The sequence below is a fragment of the Epargyreus clarus genome, unplaced genomic scaffold (genome assembly GCF_041222505.1).
Source record: "Epargyreus clarus isolate Ecla_fem2 unplaced genomic scaffold, WU_Ecla_fem_2.2 ptg000001l, whole genome shotgun sequence".
Lineage (NCBI taxonomy): Eukaryota > Metazoa > Arthropoda > Insecta > Lepidoptera > Hesperiidae > Epargyreus > Epargyreus clarus.
Genome location: NW_027332209.1, coordinates 13,021,874 through 13,040,171, shown reverse-complemented (window position 1 = coordinate 13,040,171; position 18,298 = coordinate 13,021,874). Strand labels below are relative to the sequence as shown.

General features: G+C 37.9%; 1 protein-coding gene across 2 annotated transcripts in view; it reads left to right on the top strand.

The window, feature by feature from the left end:
* The window catches only part of LOC140752744 (uncharacterized), a 51,865-nt gene that overhangs the window by 16,573 nt on the left and 16,994 nt on the right, over positions 1 to 18,298 (top strand). The window contains exon 1 of one of the 2 annotated variants that reach the window (XM_073087121.1): positions 4,845 to 5,001. The exons of the other annotated variant lie outside the window; for it this stretch is intronic. Coding sequence (XP_072943222.1) covers positions 4,973 to 5,001 — 29 coding nt within the window. The 5' untranslated portion in view covers positions 4,845 to 4,972. Of the gene's footprint in view, positions 1 to 4,844; positions 5,002 to 18,298 lie in introns of those variants that run through there. 2 annotated transcript variants of the gene reach the window in all.

The following is an 18,298-nucleotide window of genomic DNA, read 5'->3' as shown; positions in this document are numbered from 1 at the left end:
AACAAGAAGCCTACTTAGTGACAGCCCGCACAGTAAAAGGACTACAGCTACATCACCAACGCGTACCGCACAACTTAGAACGGTACAAGCACCTGCGAGTTGTACAAGATAGCATCAGTAAGGGAGAAGCTCGACCTCGCATATTGATAGGTGCCGACAACTGGCATCTAATAATATCGCGACAGCTGCGCGCCGGCAAGAGAAATGAACCCGCCGCGTCGAGAACGAAGTTGGGATGGGTACTGCACGGGTCGGTACCCAGGAAATCGATTTATCAAGACCAGGCGGCCGTACTTCACATCTGCGCGAGCGACGTCCAACTACAGAAGCTCGTCGAGTCACATTTCGACGTGGACTCGCTTGGCGTATCGACTAAAGAAAAAATTAATAAGCATGAGAAGAGAGCCAACGACATTTTCGAAGCGACCGCCACAAGAAAGGACGGCCACTTCGAAGTGGGTCTGCCCTGGAAGATAGATAACCCCACGTTCCCAGATAGCTACGAGTCTGCCCTTAAGAGACTACACACGCTCGAGAAGAGGATGACTAAGGAGCCGGCGTTTAAAAAGGAATACGCGGCTCAGATCGCTAACCTTATACAAAAGGGTTACGCGGTGCAATGCGACGGCAGCGAAAGGGATAGCAACGTAAAATGGTTCCTGCCGCACTTCGCCGTCACCAATCACAACAAGCCGGGAAAAGTTAGAATGGTCTTCGACGCGGCGGCTAAGGTGAAGGGAGTCTGTCTCAATGACTTCCTACTAGAAGGACCCGACCTACTAGCTTCACTCACAAGAATATTGTTCGGGTTCAGAGAAAAGAGAATCGCCGTCACAGCGGACATCGAAGAAATGTTCCTTAGGGTTAAAATCAGACCCGAGGACCAACCGGCACAGATGTTTTTATGGAGGGACAAGCCTACGGACCCTCCGAGAAGATTTAAAATGGTCTCCATGATATTCGGAGCCAGCAGTTCGCCATACCTCGCTCACAGCGTAAGAAACCGCAACGCCGTCGACTATGAAAGTAAATACCCAGAGGCGGCCACGGCGGTCAAGGAGCGACACTACATGGACGATTACCTAGACAGTTTCCCATCTGAAGAGGAGGCTATTAAAATGGTGAACGAAGTTACCTACATCCATCAACAAGCGGACTTCAACTTAAGAAGATGGAACTCAAATAGCAAGAGAGTTTTAGCTAGCATACCCGAAGATAAGAAGTCTGAAAGCGCGAATGTAAAGTTAGCAGCACACCAGAAGGAAAAGACATTGGGGCTGCGCTGGGACCCGAGCTCCGACACCCTCACCTTCAACACTGACATCAAGAGGGTTCCCGATGAGGTCAGACTGCGGTTGAGAGCACCGACTAAACGCGAAACCCTAAGCGCGGTTATGTCGGTGTACGACCCACTGGGGCTGATAGTCAATATACGATCGTCGGCAAGATGATATTACAACGCTTGTGGCTCAAGAAGGTTGATTGGGACCAGGAATTGCCATCTGAAGACGCTAACCTATTCGACGAGTGGATAAGGCGACTCCCAGATGTCTCAGCACTAGCAATACCGCGGTGCTATAGCTACAACGTAACGCCGGAAACTCACATCGAGTTACACGTGTTTGTCGACGCAAGCGAGCAAGCCTACGCTACGGTGGCCTACTGGAGGATCGCACACGGCGATCACATAGAAACAATACAAGTAATGGCCAAGGCGAAGGTGGCTCCACTGAAGTTACTAACCATTCCGAGACTGGAGCTCCAAGCTGCGTTAATCGGGGCACGAATGGCTAACACTATAGTCAGGGAGCACAGCTGTTGGAAACCCAAACGAGTCATATACTGGAGTGACTCCCGCACCGTCCTTCAGTGGATAAGAAACGAGACGAAAAAATACACGCCGTTCGTCTCACATCGCCTAGCTGAGATCGCCGAGCTCACACATACAGAGGATTGGCGATGGGTGCCTACAACACTCAACGTAGCCGACGATGCGACCAGGCTTCAAACCGACGGGATCGACAGCCGGGACCGGTGGTTCACGGGACCGCAATTCCTACGAGCCACAGAAGAGCACTGGCCTACGGAGAACGGGGAAGGTGAAGAGACCGGGGAGACGTGTTACACCGTCTCAGAAGAGGACTCGGACCGCAACGACTCATTACCCGACATTAGAAGGTTCTCCAGTTACCTGAAGCTTATAAGGGCGACGGCACTTACTCAGCTATTCGTCGAGAAGCTTCGATCTAGAGACAAGACTCTACACTTAGAAGTGTCACACTTAGAAGCGGCCGAACGACGGTGGTTTCAACGCGCGCAGCGGGACTCCTTCAGCGAAGACTTAGCGCGGTTAAGTCACAACCAGCCGCTACAACGACACAGCAAATTTAAAAGGCTCGACGCAGTATTGAACGACGGGCTAATAACCGCAAGAGGCCGTATAGGTGCGCTCTATTCTACAACGCACTCTAATGAGCCGGTAATACTCGACGGGCAGCATCCCTTTACTCACCTGCTTGTCGAGCATTATCATCGCCGGGCGGGACACGCGAATAACGAACGAGTCGTCAACGAGCTCCGTCAACGATTCATCATACTGCGCTTGAGGCCTACAGTCAAGAAAGTAGCACGAGCGTGTCAATACTGTCGCGTGTACAAGGCGACTCCGACGACACCACCGAAAGGAGACCTACCTAAAGTGAGGTTGGACTCGGGGCACCGCGCCTTCACCTATTGTGGCGTGGACTATTTCGGGCCCCTAACGGTGACTATCGGACGAAGACACGAAAAGAGGTGGTGTGCACTATTTACCTGTCTCACCACAAGGGCCATTCATTTAGAGATCGTCCAGTCGCTCTCTACGGACTCAGCTGTTATGGCGCTGCGAAGGATGGCCGCCAGAAGGGGTTGGCCGCGCGTCATATACTCCGACAACGCCACTAACTTTAGAGGGGCCGACGTCGAACTGAGAAATACATACGGAGCATGGATCGCAGCACTACGGGACTACGGTCTGCAGTACAACACCGACTGGCGTTTCATACCGCCGGGGGCGCCACACATGGGAGGAGCCTGGGAGCGCTTAGTGCGTTCAGTAAAAACCGCACTAAGCACCACGCTCAAAGAAAAGTCGCCAAAAGAAGAGGTACTGCAGACGTTAATCACCGAGGCCGAGTACAGCGTGAACGCGCGACCGCTCACGCACGTCTCCGTGGACCCCGAGGACGAGGAAGCACTAACGCCGAATCACTTCCTCATCGGCTCATCGACGGGGCTACCGCGGACGGGGCCATGCACCGAGGCGGACCGCAGCACGTGGAGAAGGGCGCAGGCACTGGCGGACCAGTTCTGGCAGCGATGGCTGCGAGAGTACCTGCCTACGCTCATTCCGCGGGGGCCGTCCAACGCACAGGCGTCACAACTGCGGGAAGGCGATCTCGTAATTGTGGTCGACTACGCCTTACCCCGCAATACCTGGCCGAGAGGAGTCGTCGAGCGAGTTCACCCGGGACCTGATGGCATCGTCCGGTCTGCAGACGTCCGCACAAAGGGAGGTGTGTTCCAGAGGCCAGCGACGAAGCTTGCCGTCCTTCAGATGGAGGAGGCTTCGAAGAATCTACGCCGGGGGGAGAATATTACGGACGACAACGGCCTAAGAATTTAAATGTAAATGTTGATTAATGTAACTTGTGTATGTAATTAAGACTATGTAAATAAGACATTTTATTGCAATAGATATAAGTCCTACGTAATAAGAATAGATATGTAAGAGTAGGATAGCAATAGAGTGTAAGCATAGAATTGTAAGAGTAAGACAGGCTATGTTAGAAAGGGACGGCAATAGGACGCGGTTGCTGACTGAGCCTGCGCCTGTTGCGGTACCCAAAATAAGTACTTAAGCTCGCCTTTTTGTATGGAAAAGTGTGTACGCCTCGGAATAAAAACAAGAAGAAAAGAACTGAAGATTCAAGTTGGAGTTTTATTTGAAAACCCATAATCTACACAACCAATGTAACGTAACCTAAAATATTTTTTCCGTGTTTCCAACGGTGCCATCATGAAAACAAACTTACAAAACACCGTGGTATCTTCCCACGGCTGATGTTACAAACTGCGTTTTCTCGTATCAATACAGACGTAACATCATTTGTGGAATTATATAGAGTTGACTGTCACGTGATGCGGGGAATTCAATTATGTCTCAAATTGTGTTCTATGTATTGACACTATGTATAATGATATATTTTTTAGAAAGTTAGTTAGAAAGAGAGAAAAAATAGATCACATTGTGGTAATATTAGCTCATCGCATCCCGTAGAAAAACTTCTAAACCAAGGAATGAAGCGAGGCCATCAGTGAGCACAGCGCCGCGGCACACTTCACTTGTACACCAAAGTGTGTCCTAACAAATAAGTGTGCGCATTAAATAAAACAGTGGTAATATCAGCTCCACGCATTCCGTAGAAAAACTTCTAAACCAAGGAATGAAGCGAGGCCATCAGTGAGCACAGCGCCGCGGCACACTTCACTTGTACACCAAAGTGTGTCCTAACAAATAAGTGTGCGCATTAAATAAAACAGTGGTAATATCAGCTCCACGCATTCCGTAGAAAAACTTCTTAGCCAAGGAAAGGAACGAAGCCGTTGTCAGAGTAATCTGTGAACATAGCGCCGCGGTACAAATCACTTGCACCAAAGTGTCCCCAATAAATAATGAAACGGTGGTAATATCAGCTCCACGCATTCCGTAGAAAAACTTTTAAGCCAAGGAAAGGAACGAAGCTTTTTGTCAGTAATCTGTGAACATAGCGCCGCGGTACAAATCACTTGCACCAAAGTGTGCCCAATAAATAATGAAACGGTGGTAATATCAGCTCCACGCATTCCATAGAAAAACTTCTAAGCCAAGGAAAGGAGCGAAGTCGTCAGTGATCAGTGAGCGCAGCGTCGCGGCACACGTCATTTGTGCACCATGGCCGCCACAGTTCAAACTAGTTGGAAGTAAGTGGTAGCGAAAGTTAATCGACACCTTTTTAGTGTTCCGTTTATTTTTAAGCCGCTTTTCACTTTTGTTTTAGTGTGGTTTGTTCGAAATTCGAACTCGGTTTCGCGGTTTGGTTTTCGTTTTTTGTTTTTGTTTTTTATTTTTAATTTTGGTTTGTTTTGGTCACTGTTTGTAAGTATAAGGTTTCGTTGTGCTTGTTTTGACGTAGTTGAAATGGAAATTGAAAAAAAATGGTCAAGTATGAGTGGAATTTTTAAGAGGGTTTCGTACTAACAAATATTTAGTTTATTTTTAACATTTATTATGAAAGCAACGTAAACGCATCGTAAATTTATGGTTTCTGCCTAGTATTGTTCAATAAATAAAACGACGCCAAAATTACGCCAGTATCTTAAAGGGGGCCTCCCTTTACTTTAACTTTTTAAATTTATTATTTGTTAATAGAGAAAATAATAATTTAAACCCTAAAACAAATACAAATAAAGATTTTTGTATTTGTATTTGAAACATTATTACGGTTCAAAAGATAGAGCCTTGGGAGAGACGGACAGACAGCGGAGGCTTAGTAATAGAGTCCCGTTGGACACGGAACCCCAAAAACATTTATTAATACGCCATTTAAATGACAATAAATATCTATAAACGTATAAGTGACTAAATTTTTCTTTAAATGAGTTATTATTGACTTTGGACATAACTTCTGTCACACGCGATACTTCAAAAGTTAACAATTTTCGTGTAATTGCGCCTCTACTTTAATTGATCTTTACAAAAACTCACCAAAACGTTGAAGTGTTTAACTCCGAAAGCAAAAACTAAAATGTTGTTTATTTAACAACACTATCTTATTTACATTGTTGTTACTACATAGTTGTTATATACGATAGATAGCTGATGGTTAACCGCAAAACAAAGAGATCCGGGTTTGAAGTTTGGTTACTTATCTTCTGTTACGTTAAACTTACAAGTATATAACCTACTAGCTGACCCGGCAAACTTTGTACCGCCTCAAAATCTATTTATCAAATATATTTCATATAAAATATAGCCATGTTACTCGTGGATAATGTAGCTTTCGAATGGTGAAAGAATTTTTAAAATCGGTACAGTAGTTTTTGAGCCTATTCATTACAATCAAACAAACAAAGTTTTCCTCTTTATAATATTAGTATAGACAAGTACTTTGAATTTTTTTTGGAGTGAACACTTATATATTTGATACTGATATTTAGTCTTTGAGATGTCTTAGCATTAGGCATAAAAACCTAAGTTTCTGAAAGTAAATATGCCTCTTCATGAAGTATAGAATATTTACGTACACATAAAAGCCTATTATTGTATTAAAGATTTTTTTGAAGACTGTTGTAATAAAAGATTATAATTAACGTTAATAATAAACGATTGGTATTTTATGATGACTAATTTGAAATGTAAATTTTGACAATTGATAATAATTAATGACATAATTATAAAAATAATTTATTCGAATTTATTTGTAATCACAATTTCTAAATTTGCATGCCTTGACAGGTGGAACTTGGCGAACTTATATACCTTTACTGTTATTTTATGTCTTACCCATGTTCTTGCAAATAAATATATTTGAATTTGAATTTGAATTTTAACATATTTTAGACAGAACTGAATAATTATTTTTATCTAATAATTAATCTTAATTAACCGCGATGACACTTGTGCGCATTTAAATAAAAAAATATCTAAATTAAGATGTTACTTCTATAAAAATACGTAGATATGACATATAGTGCAAAATCGTAAGTTTTTTTATTATGTAGGAGTAGCAGACGAGCATGCAGTCCACCTGATGGTAAGTAGCTACTGCCGCCCATGGACATCTGTAATTAACCCCAGATAGGATTAGATATTCCTACCTGAGGTCGGCCACAGAAGGGCCGCTACCCCTAAGGACTAAGCTGGAACGCCTCGGAAAAGTAAGTCTCCTTTACCACACCCTTCAAAACGGAACACAGCAGCGCCTAATACTGCTGTTATTAGGCATAAATAGGTGTGGCGGTGGTGCCGCCGGAGTCGAATCACAAAGGGTTCTACCACCTACAAAGTAATAAGTTTGGTTGGTTTTGGTTTTAAATAAAGCTGATCACAGATACGTTGCCACTACGAGGCATATTTAAATCAGTATATAAAGTAGTCTTATTTAAATCAGCCGGCTTTCAAATACACACATTTCCATTGAAACGCACCATTCCATTGTTTTTTTGCAAGAATTTGCAGTCTGAACCATCGATTTCTTGTCCATATAAGCTGTATCTCCATTTTAACTTGTCCTTACTTTTATTATTTATGATTAGCAGTAAAATTTATACACACTTGAACATTTAAAGGGTTTTCGGTTCAAGAGAACCTTGTGGCAGACGGACAGACTGCAGACGTATTGTAACAGGATACCGTTTTTCCCTTTGGGCACGGAACCCTAACAAGGTGCTAAATATACAGATATAAGCAGTGATTACGGAAAATGCCGAGATGATGATAAGATTTAATGACACTGTGATAAGAACGACTGCCAAGTGGGGCGAAAAATCACGTCAAGTTTTAATATACTATTCAAATCATCTTAAAATTCTTAAAACTTATACTCTTCTAATCTTAAATAATCTTAAATGAAAGTAATCTGTATAAATAAATTCCTTTGAAAATATGTAAAAATTTGGAGTCCTCAGGGTCTCATTTTCTTGATTTTTACTCAGTAGTCCTTTAGGTGTGCGACAGGATAAGTAACTTAATGTAAATCCCATTTCTCCCGGCTGTCCCATTTGTATTTTAAAACACACTATTCGTAAATATTAAAAATATATCGTTGAGTAATGATTATGGTGTCGATCGAGGACGTTTGAAAAAAATCAATTATATTTTTTCCCAAATGCCCAAAACACCGTATTTAAAAACTGTATTTTCATAAAATTGAGCAAGTGCGCAATTATAATTTACAAAGCTGCATCCCTTGTGATTGTTACTTTAATAATTATAACCATAACAAACTAGTAATTATAATGACTATAATGATATGATTAATTAAACTAATTATGTTCGTTCTTACATTATTATGCCACAAATTAGATAAGACCTATATTCTATTGTTTTATTGTGACATTTATCAATCCGTACAAATAATTATGTTAATTTAATGAAATAAGATGAATTTTCTCATGGTTATCTGTACTTGGTTAAAATTTATGTTATGCGTATTGCGACATTTTGTTAATTAACAAATAATTTTATTTGGACGCAATGTAGTGTATAAGCTAAGTTGAGAAAGAAAAAACATCGGCCTATGTGTTCCTTTATTAAAATTTTAGTAAGGTCTCAATTTTTTTTATATCATATATATCTTATATCAAAGAAAGAAACATTTAATCTTGTAGATGAAATGGGAATTTACATTCCTACATCATTTTGTTTTATTTTTATGTTCTATATATGAAAAAATCTTATATTTTGTATTTCAAAAATGATAGTATTATTAGTAACTCTTATTTAAAACTGATTGATGATCGTAACTATTGAACTATAATTATGATAATCAACTATTAATTATTCAATAAGATGTTCCTCGAAGTAACCACGTCATAATAAAAACGTTTTACCACAAAAATAACAACATTTATAAATCGTACAAGTAATTTTTTACACAACATGCGGTTCCAAGAAATTTGACCATGTAGGTATATACGAGTACCTACATGAATAACATTTCTGCTTATGTACTTGTACAATTGGTATTTTCAAGTTAGGATGATAATTTTGCATTTTTACAATAAGTACATACGTATGGGACACTGGGGAAACTGATCCCCCCTTTTGTTTTTTGACCACTGTTTGGTAAATATTGATCCAATTTTAGATATATTGGTACGGAAATACGTGGAATTTCATTGGCTATACTAAGTATAAAAGCTAATAATATCGGTATATAAATTTTGTAACCAGCCTTCGAAAACTTCCCATAGGGAATGATATCATGTGTCCCATATATATGTCTGACTTGATCCCCCCCCCCCCCCTTCTGGAACACTTGATCCTAAGGGAAATAAGTCTCCTATATTTTCATATGATACCAAAAGGAAAAAAAATGTAGGTTAAAATTGATTTATCATTGATTTATTTGCTTAGTAGGTAAAGTAGAAACAACAACAACAACATATCCACTGTTTTGATAAACCACATGTACGAGTATCTATGTTTTCAGCTAACATTACTTAATGTTCCTGTTATCACAGAATCTTAAGGTTGATATTTTATTCTTGCACCTTCTATTGTTTTATATACTCTAGGCATATTGAATCCTGAAATTATTAAAAAATAAACATTAATGGACGCTTGATCCGGTGGGATCATATCTCCCATAAGAAAGTGTACTGTATACCCTAGCTATACTGTGGTTATAAAAAGATATTGTAAAAAAATCTACTACTATTAACACTATTCTATGAAACAGACGTTTAAAAACATAGATAATGAATAGTTTAAAAGTGATACTTACCCAAAATATGTTTACTAACCAATTATTTAATCAAAATGAAAACTTACGAGAAATGTCTCCCAAAGTCTCCCGTAAGGATCAAGTGTCCCCAGTCTCCCCTACATTATTTTTTTAATTTTTGGTCCGGTGTTTCGTAGTACTCAGAATTTGAATCGATTTGCATGAAATTTCACATGTAAGAATTAGCCGCAAATTTGTAAATGATAAAAATCAACAACAATTCGTTTCCATTATTAATATGTCGATAATATCCCGGTGAAATCTGTATTATCGGTAGTCGGAGGACTAAACTATCGTTATATCGATAATTTAGTCCTCCCATATAAATATCTATATTTACTTAGTTAAATAGCGATATTAAAATTCACAAATTCGCATCCCTACAAAGGTACATACATAATACATGATTTTTAAAATGACTAATTTTTGTGGCCAGCGTGTATAAGTCAGCATTTTTTAAAACTATACTTTTCCTTAACAAAGCAAATTATCAATTCGTTTCGTTATTTAAACTTAAGCAGTAAAAACAATTAACGCGATATGAAATTGAAGTATTGTTTTTTTGTGTTAGCAACGTTTCATCATATCGCGTATTTATTTTATTGCTGACACACACAAAAAATACTTGTGTTGTAACAATATGTCAGTATCGCTGATTCGTGCAATTCTCAGTCCATTTTTATTATATACTAGCTGACCCGGCAAGCGTTGTGTTGCTATATAAATAAAAAATGTTAATGGTGAACAACCCTTGTCACTTAGGGGTATGAAAAATAGTAGCCGATTCTCAGACCTACTGAATATGCATATAAAATTTAGTGAAAATCGATAAAGCCGTTTCGGAGGAGTACGGTAACTAACATTGTGACACGAGAATTTTATATATAACATTTATTATTATAAAGAAGTAGCTAACAAGTATGTAGTCCATGTGGTAAGTGGTCACTGCCGCCCATAGACACCCATAATCAAATCCAGATAAGATTGGAATCCTAACTGAGATCGGCCATAGGCGCGTTACTACTACTCCTGAGGACTAAGTTGAAACGATGGGTATCTCTCCCTTTCCACACCCTACAAACCTGAACACAGCAGCGCTTAACACTGTTATTAAACAGAAGGTGGTACATATCATATAAATACAGAGAATATAATTTTGGAATGCGCAAAGAATGTATGACAACAAAATAACCCAGTTTAAAAATAACTTGGCTATCTCCTGCAGATCTAGAATGATGTCAAATAAAAATGAACATCCAAACTTCGTACTAGATAATTAATGTACAAATATTGTCAAAAACTTAGCGGTTGACGTTTTATTTTATTAAGGCCATTAATTAAATTAATCTATCAATTTCTTTGCCTCCCAAATATTCAGATTCGTCAATTTCTGCAAATATTCGATGATGATAGGCAAATAATGGATAGATTGGTTATTAATAACGAATGGAAGGGTGTGGTAAGAGACACTTTTAAGAAATCTAACTCAATCCCCATGGGATTTTTCGCATATCTGTGGCGATTATTTTAATCAATCTCCAGCAATTAATCGATTCAGTGAATCGATATATCATCCTATAAAATCGAAATTCTATTTTTTCGAAGTTGATTAAATATTAATTATTTTACTGACAGATACCGTATCAGTGATTTTGTGGTCCTGACGGCCTTTTTCAACTAGCTGCGCCCGAATTGATCGAATATCGTTTTGAGGAGAATCGATTCTTAAGGCCTCGGTATTTTGTGAATCGATTTATCACGCTTCGATTTGAATCGATTAAAGAATCGATTATTTCGGAAATAATCGCCATCCCTACTTTAACCCTTCTACTTGTAACCCAGCTATTCTAGCTACGTTGTTGATCCACCTGTTTAAAGGGCGTTCAGTGATGTTTGGCAATACATAGCCAGTTTGATAACTGGTTTTCCCAACGATTACCGTTCCTACGACAGACATACCAAACTCACTGCTACCAGCTTACTAGCACTAAATATTAATTAATTATGAACATAGCTTTCCTATTCTAATACGTTCAAGGTACTAGAACTCTGTGGTTCAACTCCGACGGCACTACCACCGCACTTATTCCTGCTTAATAAAGGAGCTTTAAGCACTGCTGTGTTCCGCTTTAAAAGGTGTGGTAAGAGGTGTCTGCTTGGTGTACTTAGCAGAGGCTCCCAACTTAGTCCCCAGGGATAATAGCGCATCTGTGGCCGACCTCAGGTAGGGTTCTAATCTTATCTGGGGTTGATTACAGATGTCCATGGATAGCAGAAGCCACTTACCAACAAATGGACTGCATGCTCGTTTGCTCCTATTAACGATGATAATTATATTAGAGAGATACCTCACTTGCGCAAATCCTGGCCTCATGACCATTCAATAAAACTGTAGCGATGGATAACTATTCATTTTAAAACAATGGGTGTACTCATTTGATTTTAGCTGTCTGTGGCATTTTGAAATGTCAACACTATGTACTAGTGTTTCGAAATACGATCATTTATTATAGAGCTCTCAGGTTCAATTCATTAATTTTAAATTATACATACCTGTGCGGCTTTACTGTATAAATATAATATAAACAATCTAGCTGACCCGGCAAACGTTGTGTTGCCGTATAAATAAAACAATGTTAAGGGTGAACAACCCTTATCACTTAGGGGTATAAATAATAGATAGTAGCCGATTCTCAAATCTACTGAATATGCATATAAAATTTGGTGAAAATCGGTAAAGCCGTTTCGGAGGAGTACGGTAACTAACATTGTGACACGAGAATTTTATATATAAGATTATTCTATACGACAAAAAACTTAAACAAAATAATTTTACGCAAGAGTCCTGTACATTAGCGAGTTCCAAAACTTAACTATTTAAAATCCCATAAAATGTTATCTAAACCAAAAAAAAAATAGCTAAAAGCTATCCAAATCAAAGCTGTTGTTTTTAATCAAATTGAAAAGTTGAATGAAAAACAAAGTTTCATCCATGAGCGCCACTTAGATATGTTTCTAGCAATAATTAATTGATTTACTAAGATTTATTCTTTGAACTTAGCGTAGTTTGAGCATCACATAATTGGTGAGATAATATCATCATGATTATTTAGATACAGCATCTTTCGAGTCACGATCTTGTAGGAAACATGATAATGTCAGGGCAGACAAAACGATGCTTCTGTTAGATAAGACTTCATTACCTATACTTTATGTTTTATTACTTTATTACCATTTTAAGGTTCTGGAACTGTGTGGTTCAACTCCGGCAGCACCACCGCCAAACCTTTTTCTGCCTTTTTTATAATATAGGAGTAGCAGAGGAGCATGCAGTTCACCTGATGGTAAGTGGCTACTGCCGCCCATGGACATCTGTAATCAACCCCAGATAGGATTAGATATTCCTACCTGAGGTCGGCTACAGATGCGCCGCTACCCCTGAGGACTAAGCTAAAACGCCTCGGAAAAGTCTGTCTCCCTTACCACACCCTTCAAACCGGAAGACAGCAGCGCCTAACACTGCTGTTATAAGGCAGAAATAGGCGTGGCGGTGGTGCCGTTGGAGTCGAACCACAAATGGTTCTACTACATTCAAAATGTCTAATAACAGCAGTGTTAAACGTTGATGTGTTATGATTTAAAGAGACATATTTATCCGAGACATTCCAACTTGGTCCTTAGAGGTAGCGGCGCATTTGTGGGCAACCTCAGGTAGAAGTCTTATCTTATCTGGGAATAATTACAGATGCCCATGGGCGGCAGTAGCCCCTTATCATCAGTTGTACTGCATGCTCGTCTGCTACTCTTATACTCGTATTATAAAAATGCGTTTCTGTGATTCTGAAGAGTGGTAAATAGACTTGTATTGTAACTAAAGGTTTACCCATTATTAATAATCTATCCATCATAATATTGTCTAAAGATGATCAAAATTTAACAATCTATCTGTTTAAGTAAGATTACAAAACCAGTGTTTGATAGTGAATTTTTACCATCAGATGGATTTTAAATGCATTTATACATAAATCACATAACAATTTGAAGTTCTTTTAAATGATACGAGTAACATTATCTTTTTACTTTACCATTTTTTGTGTAACTGACGCTCTTTATTGAGGATACTGCGAAAAGTCCCAAAAAAAAAACACTCAAACTAAGATGATGTAAGTTTTTTTTTAAATAATAATAATAATAATAAATCTTTATTTGCATAAATAAGGTACAGTAAATTAGGTGTAATAAAGAATATGATTTCCACTTATTTAACCTTTAAGGCATGCAAAATTACAATTTAAGTAGTCCCTAATTTTAATCTATTATACAAAATATACAAATTATTATATTTGAACCTGACGATATATATTTGAACCTGACGATAAAGCAGACGTGCTAACTGATGGAAAGTAGTTAATGTCGCCGGCTTTGAAGAAGAGCTCTTTTTGCACCTTTTTTAAAGAGCCCCATCCATGTCATCTTGTGTCTTATGCATGTATCTTAATTCGACATTCAGATACCAAATTCTACCAGACCAAAAGTCGATCCCAAAACTCTACATCGTACTCAAGATGGCTACTTTGCATCACTATTACTTAAATATCTTTGAACAGCAGTAATAGCCTAGTGCTTATGAAACTCGGCCTCTTGATCGAGGGGTCCGGGGTTCAAATCCTAGACAAGCTCTGATTTTTCGAAATTATGTGTGTATTAGTATCATTTGCTTAAAATTGTGAAACACCATGAAGAATATGAATACCTGCATATCTGAGAAATTTAAAAAAAAAGGTACATGAAGTCTACCAAATCACACTTGGCCAGCGCGGTGGACTATGGCCTAATGCTTCTCATTCCGAGAATTATTCCGAATTTAATAAGGATGACATTAATATCTTTAATATCAGTTAACCCATGATTATCGTTAAAATGACAATGAAATTACTGATTTCCAGTTGTTATATTCATCTCTTAACTAAAAATCCATAATCTTCGTATACGCAGATAATGTTTTATAAATATAACCGTGATGTAAGATAATCCGTTAAGAAACGCAAGTCTAAAGTTTATGGAATTGTGAAACCTGTGTGGAATTGTAGACACTTATGCTAGAACCACACTTGAAATTATTTTATAGAATTTTTGATTTTAACTTTAACTTTTGATTTTAACCTTCAACCCATTATTATCCCACTGGTGGGCACTGCTTTTTACGATATCAAATCGTCTGCATAAACATATTATATATTAATTTATTTGCCATTGAATATTACAATCGTAAACAAATCTTAAAATGCATATGTGCATTGGTTTGCAATCATTACATGTTTGCTATAATTTGCCAAATTTCATTAAAATATGGTGATTATTTCGACATATTTACAAAAATGAACTTTACGCATTACGTGTTTATTCATATACATTTGTGAATATGTGTAGTCTTACCATACTTTTCGTATGTACTCAAAAAAGAAGTAAACCGCGCCAAACTGCTAGTCCGCTCTGAAGTTGTTGAGAGCAGGCGTAGTCATACAATTTGCTATGGCGACGCGATTCATTTCTATATTCAGAGCGGACTAGCAGTTTTACGCGGACTATACCTACCTACTGTCTTCTTCCTTCTAAATCTTTATTGATTCAAGACGTTCGTTGACGCGCTAATAACTTAAGCTCACGTTTGGGTAACGCATAAAAATACAGCGAACACAAACACAAGTGTAGGTCGGGCTTTATCGCAATAACAGAAGATTTCCCTTACGTAACTTCGGTATATCACGTTGAGGTTCACCTTTCTGGGCCCTTAAGGAAACATGCTCCTGTGACCAACTTAGTTTGGTTAGTATTTGGTAACTAGTACTATTTACAACGAGCTTATGCCCGCGGCTTTGCTCGCGTTACGAAGTAATATTTTCATCCCCTATTTTATCCCCGTGGTAAGAATTGATCAAAATGCTTTCTTAGCGGATGCCTACGTCATAACATCTACCTGCATGCCAAATTTCAGCCCGATCCGTCTAGTGGTTTGGGGTGTGCGTTGATAGATCACTATGTCAGTCAGTCACCTTTGAGTTATATATATTTAGTTTACAATTATTTATAAAATCAATTGGCGTAATATCGTGTGAGAATTTATGGATAAATATATTTTCTTAGAATTGAACCTTTTCCTTTAATTTGTCATTTAATATGACTTCTCAGAATTTAATCCTTATAAGCGACACTATCCGATGCAAGTAAATACAGTGTATATTATCAAAATGAAATTCTTCGATTTTCAGGTAGGAAAATCATTTTTCGAAAATGTACCTAATTATGCAATTTTGGTTTTTAAGCTAAACCAACAAGCTATCTACTATTTATATATATCTCTTTAAACACATAAGATAATAATAAATATTTTATTGAGAATATCCAATGAATGAATTTAAGAGCTTCTTATATATTGAACGAACCGTTTAAGATTTTTAAGAAACAGGCTAGGCAGTTAATTAAACGGCTAATTCAGCTATTTGGCTGCGACACAAGAAGTATCTTTATTTACTTTTTGTTTGACACGTAGACCTTTGGCGTGGTTTCGGATAAGCAAATGATTGACATAATCGAGATAATTGCAACACGATTCTAATTTATTTTACTGGTTAATTAGTAATAGTAGCAATAATTGACCCGGATCTTATGTGATTTATTGTAACTTCTAAAACGTAATAAAATTTTCTAATCATTTTTAATTCCCCATCTAAATCTACAGACAGTAAACGTGTCATGTCAGACGTTTTTTATATATTATTTTGACAGGCAAAACCCGTGTCTGCGGTGTTTCGTTACCGAATATTGCATGCAATGATATGTTACTTATTTTTTTTTAATAATGTAAGAGTAGCAGACGAGCATGCAGTCCACCTGATGGTAAGTGGCTAATGCCGCCCATGGACATCCGTAATCAACCCCAGATAGGATTAGACATTCCTACCTGAGGGGTAGCGGCGCCTTTGTGGCCGACCTCGGGTAGGAATATCTAATCCTATCTGGGGTTGGTTACAGATGTCCATGGACGGTAGTAGGCACTTACGAGTACCATCCACCACTTAGTAAGTAGTGCTACTTTGATAGTATAAAAAAGACGGTAAATAAACGTATTCGAGAGAGTTCTCAACTTCGTCCTTAGGATTAACTATAAAATCATTTCTCAAAACTGAATTGTATATAGTAGAAAATATTACAGGATATGGATTATGGTATAGTGTGTCCATATAAAGTAGGTTCACTTTCTTGACATAGATGGAACATGGCAAAGAAATAGAAAGTATACTATACATGTAGATGATGCATTTCACCGCATAATTATGCAGTATCATTAACATTATCATGCACTGTATAATGTTATTATCATACAAACATTTTTATCTCAATGTATCTCAATGGATGAGAAATGCTAAACTTACTCTACACATCTCTACAAGAGTGTGGGTGACGTTTATACGAGACGTTCCAACATAGCTGTGTTCCGGTTTGAAGGGTGTGGTAAGGAAAACATACTTTTCCGAGGCGTTCCAGCTGAGTCCTCGGGGGTAGCGGCGCATCTGTGGCCGACCTCAGGTAGGAATATCTAATCCTATCTGGGGTTGATTACAGATGTCCATGGGCGGCAGTAGCCACTCACCATCAGGATTGCATGCTCGTCTGCTACTCCTATATTATAAAAAAGAAAAAATCTATTAGGTTCTGCCCTATCCCTATGCCAAACCTTCCCAATTTAAAAAGAGTAATTATATATCATAGTAGCAAAAACTAGTGAAAAATAAGTAGCATTAGAAATCTATAAAAAAGAGGATTAAAAAAGATAAAAGGGACAAGCATAAAAATCTCTAAATTAACTGTTAAGACAGTAGAGTTGGCAACACTGTTATCGAGGTTGCAAGCGGCACGAGTGCGAGCTCGAACTCCTAAAACGTTTTTGTGGTCGAAAATCCCAAAACCCGGTGACGGTCCCACGACACCGGATACCTTTTGAAAATGAACCCCCACAATAAAAGTATTCTAACACAATATTTAAAAGAGTCATCACAAAATTTGATGAAAAATTAAGGATTTGCTGTTTCAGATATGAATGTTATATTTATTTGTTAATTCAAGCTATTTAAATATTACAAGAACGAGTAATTTGAATATCAAGTTATTTCAAACCATCTGTATAAATATTCACTTATGATACTAACATTACTGAATAATTTTAACTTTTATTATAGAGGACTTACATAATTTTAATTATATTTATTCTATTGTTACTTTAGATATAGTACCTACTGTTAATAAGTAAACAATATACGAAAGCAAATTTATGCTTATCCATAATATACCTAATTTTGAGTATGTAACTTTGAATAGTGTTATAGTGTTAGTATTTTGTAATTTGTAATACTGATTTTGAAGTCGATTCCAACAGAAGTCTAAATAATTGATTCAAAAAATGTGCTCTGGAAGTATTATTTGGTCAATGAAAATGAAAACAAAAAGTCCAAAATTGGTTTTATTGATGTGCAAGATCGATTCAAGCGATTTTTAGGTATCGACGAGCAAGATCGATTTAAGCGATTTTTTGTTCAAAAAGTCAGCCTCGATCTTAGATCATCATCCCTACTCTATGTACCCATGATAATAGGTCACATGTAGAGACACAATTGCAGTCTAATCCACCGACTCTACCTAGAGAATAATAACACCGTTAATGTCAATTATGGCGGTAATAAAACGGAAGTGCGCTTGGGTGAACTGTCAATACA